Source organism: Neltuma alba, unplaced genomic scaffold (genome assembly GCF_004799145.2).
Source record: "Neltuma alba isolate B1F8T4 unplaced genomic scaffold, ASM479914v2 tig00012431_pilon, whole genome shotgun sequence".
Taxonomy (NCBI): domain Eukaryota; kingdom Viridiplantae; phylum Streptophyta; class Magnoliopsida; order Fabales; family Fabaceae; genus Neltuma; species Neltuma alba.
In genome coordinates, this window is record NW_021636915.1 from 129938 (window position 1) to 140510 (window position 10573).

Sequence of the window (10573 nt, forward strand, 5' to 3'; positions counted from 1 at the left end):
AGTGATTTAATAACATGAATTTTTTATGATAAAATTTCTGTAAAGTTAAGCTCCAGAGACAAGAAATAAAGATATATACAATTCTCTTTTTTTCCCGAAGATAAACACAATTCTCAAAACATAAGCATTCACATTATATTTCCTTACATTAATGATTGACATAAATGAAACAGTGTTAAAGAAAGAAAAGAAGAGAAAGAAAAAGAATATATATATATATATATATAGAGAGAGAGAGAGAGAGAGAGAAGTGCATGGAATGGAAATCTGAGAGAGGGGGGAAAGGGAGAGTGTGAATATAAAAATGAAACCTGAAAAGAGGCAAAATATATGAACATGTCTTAAATGTTGTCCACACGGCTCTCTCCTCCTTTATATATATCCTCCCTAAATTCTTTCTTCAATACTCAATCCCCTCACCGCATATATATATGTATATATATCTCCCTCTCTCCATCTCCTCTCTTCCCTGTCGCTGTATATATAAACACAAACACATATATACAAGAGGTTGCTCCATTTGGAAATCAACAAGCACAGCGTCATCCTCATCACCTGAGACATAAGTATAATAGAGAGAGAGAGGGAGGGAGGGGGAGAGAGAGAGAAGTAAGAAGGAAGATGGTGAAGTTCTCGAAGGAGCTAGAAGCTCAGCTGATACCAGAATGGAAGGAAGCGTTCGTAAACTACTGGCAGCTGAAGAAACACATCAAGAGAGTAAAGCTCTCCAGACTTCCTTCGCAATCCCCTCATCATCACCGACCTTCCCTTCTCCATCCACTTGGCTTCTTCTCCCAAAAGCCTCCCCAACCAGACATCATCCAGGTACCATAACACTTTGTTTTCTGGCTTTACAGAGCGTACAACGTGGTAAAGATCGATTATTCTCTTGCATTTTAATTAAGGATAAACAAACAAACACACACACACATATATGTTATTAGATGTGGGTTTTAAATATTTGAAATCTGCAGCCGGAAAAGGAGGATACGCGGAAAGCAGGTGGGACGATTGATGAATGATGCGTGTCTGTGTGGGTAGCTGTATGCTTTAATTTGTGGGTTAAGGACTAATGTGGCAACAAGAAATTAATTAATGGAAATGATTATTATTGAGTGAGTGCGACGTCATATATATAGATGTTGGGATCCAGTACGCCCTCTTGTTAGTCTTTATGTACTTTCAAATTACCCCTCAACTTTCTTCCCTCTTCATTCCCTTCTTTCTTTTCAACTCTGCTCATGCTCTATCCGCCAATATATATGTGAGCGCGCGCGTCCGTGTGCTCTGCAAAAGCCTTTTGACCGTTGCAGTACTCTACATCGGTCAACAATCCTATGACCTTATTGAAAGAGGTTTCTATTGGGGAAAATTGCAAAAAAAAGATATTGGAAATGGGAAAATTACAAATAGGGACTCGTTATAACATTAGTATAAGTTTTGATAATAATTGATAAGCAAATGACAATAATTTTATGAATAGGTCCTTGCATGCAGTTTCTCAATTTTAAAAGTCTTATTTTACGATTTTTCCTTTTTATTGTATTTTTTCACAAGAATATTTCATTATGTTAAATTTGAGTATTGTAAGGAGCCTAATTGGAATAGCTTTAATTACCAAAAGTCTTTTTCTGCATTCCCTTCTAATGTTATTAAAAGGGGTATTTGGAAAACTATAAAAATACTTTTAAAAAAGCTCTTTTTCGTAAATCAAGATAAACTCTTTTATATATTTATTTCATATATCGTAAAATTATTTTTAAAATTATGATTTTATTTTCACCCTGAACCCCAAAAGGCTTGTTGGTAAAGTTGAAACCCTTTTGATATATAAATATACGCAGAGGAGGAAAATGTGAAGAGGGAGAAAGTAAAAGGAACGAATGAATGGAAAGGGAAAAGAAGAAACGAAATGTGATTGGTTAGGGGAAGTGAGGGAGGATGGTGGTGAAAAGAGTCACAAGTGGGCTGAATTTCTGGAACGCTTCTTTTTTTGTGCAGTGAAGAGTTTCTAATTCCTTGACGAAACCCAATAAAACGGTTTTGTTTCTTTTAATGGCTGTGCACTGCCACGAGATCATCGTGATGTTGTTGAGACACACCACTAAATTCCATGAACAACGTAACATCAATCCTATGTTATATATAACACAGCATGCTTCAATGCTCGATGGCAGGTCAGGAGAAAAATCATGGACGGCACAGACGATGAAGTCTATTATGAGACAGAGCTTGCCCAGTTGTTTTCTGAAGAAGATGAGGTAACTAATTAGTTATATGTTGTTACATTGGTTGGTTAATTATTATTTGTATAGTTTCATGTGTGTGAGGTTGAATATCACGTTGTTAAGAAATAAAATGTGATTGGGTGGATTGATTTCAGGTGCGTTTGTTTTTTGAGAGATTGGATGAAGAGCTGAATAAAGTGAACCAGTTCTATAAGAGGCAAGAAAAGGAATTCCTGGAGAGAGGAGAAATGCTCCACAGGCAGCTTCAGATCCTTGTCGATCTCAAGCACCTGCTCTCCCCCGACCGCCACCGGAAAATTCCTCCGCCCTCAAAGCCCTCGGACGCCGCCTCTTTCCACCATTTTCTGGCCCGCCACCCCGACTACTCCGGTCAGACCCCCATCCTGTAACACTTTTTGTTCCATTAAGGCTTTAGACCAGTAACAATTTTACGTTATATAGTGAAGTTGGTAAAAGTTAGTTTTTTTTAAATAAAGTACTTACAGTAAAACTCATTAATTAGAAGATTTTGGTTAAGTAATTAGAAATTTTTATAATTAGTTAGGAATACTACAAAAAAATTATTGCTTTAGATAAAAACATGTTATATTAGGAAGCATGCTTAATATTTTTATAATAAGCACAGGAGGGAATATTTTGTGTTTGTATGTAATTTATATAGTTGCTGATCTAGCATTAAAGAAACATGGTCTTTCCCTATCTTTAAACTTGAATGAGTAATATGCAAACGAACTTATTATTAGGGATGTCCTTATCCTAATCATGTATGAGAAAATGGTGGAATTTTATATGGTGAAAAGTTGTTGACGAAGGAAATTGTGTGGGCTCTGATTATAATATTTATTATTCATTGGTAATAAAATAAAAATGGTTGAGTATGGTATATGTGAATAGAAGAAATTAATGGGTTGATGTCAACTCCTGACTCCAGCTAATTTCGTCTGTTGTCTGCAATCTCTATTCTTTACGCTTCCGATTTTGTTGGTGCCAGTGTAATGTCAAGCCTCCACCTGTGTGCGTGTGTATACATACATATATATATGTATGTATGTATCTATATACAATTCCTAAATCATATTTCCCCTACAAATTCGTCTCTTTTAAAAAGTAATTACTCCCATGCTTAATCTAATTAATTTAATTATGTATAATATAAACATTCTAACAAGTCGCTTACACTAAAATATTAAAATTTAGGAATATATGAGTTTTGGTTCATTCTTCTGATAAAAGATGAGATTTTAATTTATTTTCCTTTCTATTTTTCACAACTTATTTTTTGGGCATTCTTATATAAAATAGATAAAGTAATTGAAGCCAAATCAGATAGAATTATTGAGGTCCTACGTCTCAATCATGGTATTTAATTACACGATATAGAATGATGTAGTTTCACTAGTTTGTGACTGACAACTGGGAACCACATATATATGAGGAGGAAAAAGGGGGAAGATTGTGAATATATTATTATTTTATTGCACGCCTTCTCAAATCCGTTTTATGTCATGAAACGAATTTAATTTAGTTAATTAATCTCCACTTAACTGCTTAATTATCATGTGTGATTGATATGCAGAAGATGAATCTAAACTAGAAGCTTTGCAAACCAATGAGATGAAGGCAACATTAGAGAAAAATGGCGTAAGTTTTGTTAATTCTGCCACCAAGGCAAAGACAAAGAAAGGCAAGTCTAAGATGGCCATGAGGATCGATATTCCGGGAGCCGCCGGACCGGCACGGGCAATAACGGCGGCGACCTCCGTGCTGTGGGAGGATCTGGTGAACAATCCGATGACGGGAGGGTGCGTGGACATCAATCAGAAGAGAAGAATCCAATACGCAGAAAAAATGATTCGAGGAGCTTTTGTAGAACTCTACAGAGCACTTGGCCTTCTTAAAACATACAGGTTACTTATTTCTCTCTCTTTCTTTATTTTCCTTTTTTTTTTTCTGTTGGGATCATTTAATATTTGATTTAAAAAAAAAAAGAAATGGGGTGGCACAAAATCAGATTTTATTATTAATTGAGAGTTGGCGTGATAGATTAGTCAAATGGACCAAGACGGCTCTACAAGCTTCTGTCTGAGTCTCTTTATTATGGAGCTTTCAGTGTGAAACTACCCCCACCTTCTTCAAACACACAAGCGAACAAAATCAATTTGGACTTCTTTATTACTTGCTTTACGTCAATGCCTTTTTTTTTTTTTTTGCCTTTTTTCCCCACCTTTAATTAACTTAACCAGATCATGGTGAAACAAATAAAAATAAAAGAAGTGGTGAATATGAATCTGAGGAAATTAAAACGATAAGTGCTGTGCGTGAGTGACACTACTGATCAATCCTTTTTACTTGAAGGCAGAGAATTTTGACAAAATGTTGGGGTTGGGAAAAGCAAAATCAAAGCTTTTTAAAAAGTTTGTGAATATGTAAATAATTGGGACACAAAATGCTCTTTTTGGTCGTAGTTGAACCACTTTAGTGTACCTGAAAGGAATCAAAGACATCATATAATACATATATCACTCCACACAAATTCATTTTCTTCATTTCTTTCACGTAATTATTTATGCTGTTTTGTAGTTCTGATGGAAACCACTATCTGCCTTTTTTTTGACACAGCTCACTCAATATGGTAGCATTCTCAAAGATACTCAAAAAATTTGACAAGGTATATCATACATATCCTCGTTGCCCATGATCACTCAAAAAATTATATATATTCGATCATGTTTTTCTCAATTATAAAAAGATAAGAAAGGAAAGGGCGATATAAAGTTTTAAAGGAGGAAAAAGTTGCTGCGGCCTTATTTATGACCTTTGATACTACTCTTTTGATCCTTAATATAAGACTCATTTAACTAGTTTGATTAGATTAAAGAAGTTAGGTAAATTAGTTAATTATAAGAAACGTAACACGTTTTTCCTAAAATACTATAATCATCTTTTTTAGTACTTCCTCTTTTCCTTCTACTTGATTATGATTGAGGAAGTATCCATAGGGGTAATTTAGAGAAAATTGATAAATATAAAAAAATGAGTCTTATATTTATGACCAAAACCAATTCAATAATTAAGGACCGGAGGAGTATTTACTTTTGGCCTAAACATAAGATTTATTTTGTTGAGTAATTTACATTGCAAACTAGATTTCATATTTAGAATAAAAGATAATAAATTGCATTTGAAGACTTGTGATAGTTGTAATAAAGATCTCATGCTCTATGATTCGATGAATCTACATTACTTTTTTTTTTCCTCCATCCAAATTATTTACATAATTTCTTTTTTCTCCCCCGCCCAGCCTCAATCTTTTCTTATCCCTACTCAGCGATAGTGATATGTTATTGCATTCAATCCATACATTTAATGTCAGTCCATATCTTAAATATATATATTTATATAAAATATAGTTTAGTGGAGGTGACATAAGAAAAGTTTGTATTTTAATACAATATATGGCCATAGCCTTAAAGAGATATTTTAAGAACCAAAACTACTTAATTACTAGAGGGCCATTTTCATCTCAGTGCGTGATTCATCCTTTTTTAATTATTATTAAAATAAATCCTCACGGCATGACAATGAAATTTTAAAATACAGCTTGAACTTATACATGATGGGGGTGATATTGATTTTGGCGTGTGTTGATGAAGCAGGTATCTTGCCAGAAGACTTCAGAAAATTATCTAGCAGAAGTGAAGAGGTCCCATTTCATTAGTTCTGATAAGGTGTATATTATATTGCAATAATTAAGCTTGATTAATTACTATAATGAATTAATGAGGAGGAGGAGATTAGTGGGTTATATGGCACCATATTCCAATAAGAGAGATAATTAATAATTATTTGAATGTGTGGGTTGAAAGGTTGTGAGATTAATGGACGAAGTGGAATCCATATTCACAAAGCACTTCGCCGACAGTGACAGGAAAAAAGCCATGAAGTTCTTAAGACCTCAACAGCAACACAAAGATTCTCACACGGTCACCTTCTTTGTCGGTAATCCTTCTCTCTCAAACACTGCTAGTGGAACATATCATAATTATATTGCTGTTCAATGGTAATTTGTAAGCCATGTTCTTTTTTTTTTTTATCGTCCCATTTTCTACCCCACACACACACACACACACACATATCTTCTTCTGCTTAATGACCACCAATGTTGCGGACCCACCTAGATCATGGATTCGAATCTATTTATTACTACCTCCGATCCTTAATATAAGGTTTTGTTTGATTTTTATTTTGGTCCTAAATACAAGACCTCAATCCATTTTGTCTCTCATATTTATACTATTTTTTTCCAAGATAGTCCTCCTAACAATGGTAGTTATAGCCAATACACTTAATTAACAAGGATATTTTAGAAAAAAACAACACATATTTATTACAAATAACTAACTTAACTTCTTTTTTTAATTTTCTCAAATTAGTCAACTAGCTTTTATGATTAGGACCGGAGGTAGTATTATTTTTTTTGAAGGGGGGGAGGTTCAGATAAATAAAATAACTGACAGTATTTTTTCTCTTCTCTAATAATTACTCTTTTGTTGCTGTGGTTATTACAGGGTTGTTTACCGGTTGTTTTGTATCACTGTTCTGTGTGTATGTAATATTGGCCCATTTGAGTGGTGTATTTTCTCCTACTTCAGAGGCAGCTTATGTGGATGCTATCTATCCTATTTTCAGGTGCTACTTCACATTCTGCTATAAAATTACTATTAAAATTTTTGGTAAATGAGCATCATTGGTTTAATTCCTAATAATTTTGTTAAAAGAAATTATACAAGATATCAATTGGTACTCAAAGAATGTTTTGATGTGCAGTATGAAAAAATTGGTTTCATTCTTAGATCATCCTGATCCTTCCTCATTTGAATTCACTTGCTTAAAAAGCACGGTTTGAGAGACACATAACATGACGCATTCTTGAGCTTTGAGTGTTAGTATATAACATGCATAACTTGGTTTAATTAGAAGTAAACAATAAGTACATGTTATTAATTTGCTAATGATGTTATAAATGATTGATTTTATGCAGTGTGTTTGCATTGTTAAGCCTGCACTTGTTCATGTATGGATGCAATTTGTTCATGTGGAAGAGCACAAGAATCAATTACAACTTCATATTCGAATTCCAACCAAATACAGCTCTCAAGCATAGGGATGCCTTTTTGATATCCGCCACCTTCATGACTGCTGTAGTTGGAGCAATGATCATACACCTTCTTCTTAAGGCTGCCGGCTTTTCCCCCGGCCAAGTTGATGATATTCCTGGAATTCTCCTTCTGGTTAGTATCATATATGCTCACTATTGCTTTTACAACTGTCAATTTAGGCTTCTCTTTGGTGCTTAGAAAGAAAGAACAAACATTATAGCATTTGGAAATGGCTAAACCTGAGTTTTGGTCAGCTGATGGTTCTGACTTGTTTATTTGTCCATCTTAGCTCTCTATAGGCTTGCTCATTTGCCCATTGGACATCTTTTATCGCTCAACCCGCTATTGCTTCCTTCGTGTTCTTCGCAACATTGTGTTCTCTCCACTTTACAAGGTAAATTCCTTCATTACCTTTATTGATTATAACCATATCTGGAGAGAACCAAAACATTCATTATTTGATTCAAAAAATACTTTTTTTTTTACAGGTTCTGCTGGTAGATTTTTTTATGGCTGACCAGCTAACTAGTCAGGTGATCTTGCACTAGCCTGCAAATTAATCTTAGGAAGAATTGCAATTAGGTCACATCTAAGGGAATTAAATACAAAAAAGTCCCTTAAAATTATGGAATTATTTTGAAGTCCCAAGAGACCTTTTTGTAATAAATTTTATTTGTTTAATTACCAAATTACCGTTCTTTCTTTTTTTTTTTTTAATTTGCATTGACAACTGAAAGAGTAGTAATTGACAATTTAGGGTGCAAGGATTGACAACTATCGCGGCTGGTTTAACAATACATTTTCTTAGCATATCACACTCTAAGTTGTCAAACCAGCTGCGATAATTGTCAGTCCTTGCACTCTAATTTGTTAACCACTGTTCTTTCAGCTGTCAATGCAAACTTAAAAAAAAAGATAATTTCGTAATTAAATAAATAAAATTTATTGCTAAAAAGTCCCTTAGGACTTCAGAATAATTTCATGATTTCAAGGAACCTTTTTCTATTTAATTTCCTTAGGTGGAACCTAATTGCAATTTTCTCTTAATCTTATTCCTTCAGTCCCAAAAAAAAAATCTTATTCCCTTCTTTTTTTTTCCCCTTCTCATCCTCTAACTCGTGAAGGACATTCAATTATATGTTGTAAGTACAGATTCCATTGCTAAGGAGTTTGGAAACCGCAGGCTGCAACTTCGTTGGCAGAGTTTTCAAAACATACCCACCTGAGACCTGCTCTTCTGGAAAGCTATACGTGGAAATAACTTACATAATCTCATTCTTGCCTTACTATTGGCGTGCTATGCAAGTGAGACGGATTACAGACTCACAATTCAATTCAATTTGTCGAAACCAAAAATATATTCCACTCACTATACCATCAAACTAACACCTACTGTAATTTGAATGTCTCCTCCAGTGCGCAAGACGATGGTATGATGACAACAAGATAGACCATTTGACTAACATGGGAAAGTATGTATCAGCAATGGTGGCTGCTGGGGCTAGAGTCACCTATGGCAGGAAAGAGGATCATCTATGGTTTGCTATAGTCTTGGTGACATCTGCGGTGGCCACAGTTTATCAGTTGTACTGGGATTTTGTCAAGGATTGGGGGTTTTTAAATCCCAACTCCAAAAACCGCTGGCTTAGAGATGACCTCATCCTAAAGAACAAAAGCATATATTACTTGTCTATGGTACAGTGAATTTTCAGCTAGCAACACTGCTTCTTTTGTTTTACAATCATTTATAGTTTTCGTCTTTTTTTCCTTTCTTTCTGATCAGATAAGGATGTACTGGATTTCAGGCCTTGAATGTGGTTTTAAGAGTTGCTTGGGTTGAGGGTGTTCTGCATCTCAAAGTAGGACCTGCTCGATCCCGATTGCTAGAATTTTGGTTAGCTTCATTGGAGGTTATTCGAAGAGGGCATTGGAATTTCTACAGGTACTTTTCCTGTTCTTAAAAGGGTTATCTGAATCCTTGCAGTTCTGCAAGTACTTGCCATTCAAATTTTCAATGAACATATGATGTCAGAATTTTTTCCCCCTTTGAGTGGTAAAATAATGGAGAAAATCAACTTTTCACGGAGCAGGTTGGAGAATGAACATCTGAATAATGTGGGTAATTTCCGGGCAGTGAAGGCAGTTCCATTGCCATTCAGGGAGACAGAGTATGACAATTGAAGAGATTTTCTAGTACATGTATAGATATCTCTCAGACATTCTGACATAAATGGAACAAGGGAGGCATCCCTAGAAGAGTGGCAATCCTCACCATTCTTCTGATATGCGAGCTGCAAGACAAGTGTGAATAGGCACCAAATATGCCCATTGTAATGCCAAAAAGTGCACGTCAAAATGACATGATCACTTGTAAATTGGCCTGATCCAGATCAGCTTCATTAGTCAAAGAAAGTTCTTTTTTATTCTTCTCTGTAGCTTTTTTCCTCTACTTTCTCATGTGTTCCAATGAGTTTTGAAGAGATTACAAGTTTGTGTCTATCTTATCTACTGTAGCCTTGAGAAAAAAAGAGGCAAGAAGAAACAATTGTACAAGTTGCAGTTGGTAGAAATAAGTTTGATTCTAATGAGTGAAGTAGTCGACCACCTCCACGGAGGTAAATCCTATGCTTGAACTGGATTACTCTTATTTAAGATTTCAAGATTACATCACTAGGAGGATATAAGTTTGACTCTCTAGTCAACCCTGACTCAACTCTAGTTTTCGACCCAAGACTTCTGACTGGACCTAGACAGCCACGACACTCACAGAGCCCATATCCAGTTCGTGTAAAACAAACAATAAACAAAGGATTCCTTGGCAAAAAAACCAAGAATCTTTCGGGTTAAAAATATGTAACTTGCTTTTACGATGTATCTAATCTGGTGCATCTCTTCATGACGGTGGGCCCCCCAAATTCCTTCAATGCAATCAATGTTGGATCACCAAATCCGCCAAAGGACAATGCTGTGGCCTGTAGGTATTGCCCAATAAGAGAAATGAATTATTATGGTTACTATTTTGTTGTATGACATGGAAGATAAAACAAGTCGTGCTTAGCTTGATTTTCTTCTTCTCTTTGGCTATAGTCCGCATCAATATACCAAACTGAAGCCCGGAACCTAACGCCTTCAGCTCAATCATGTGCAAAGTCTGATCTGATATGG

The 10573-nt window shown here is 35.1% G+C and overlaps 1 protein-coding gene across 1 annotated transcript; it reads left to right on the forward strand.

Annotated features, from left to right (window-relative positions):
• Window positions 1-385: 385 nt before the first annotated feature.
• Window positions 386-10001, forward strand: LOC114727052 (phosphate transporter PHO1-like). Its single transcript, XM_028913777.1, has 15 exons — window positions 386-825; window positions 2178-2261; window positions 2384-2618; window positions 3826-4156; window positions 4869-4917; window positions 5906-5977; window positions 6116-6248; window positions 6818-6938; window positions 7291-7540; window positions 7698-7802; window positions 7897-7941; window positions 8561-8713; window positions 8825-9103; window positions 9214-9350; window positions 9499-10001. Exons 1-15 carry the CDS (start codon window positions 622-624, stop codon window positions 9587-9589), a joined length of 2289 nt encoding a protein of 762 aa, XP_028769610.1. The 5' UTR covers window positions 386-621; the 3' UTR covers window positions 9590-10001.
• Window positions 10002-10573: the final 572 nt, after the last annotated feature.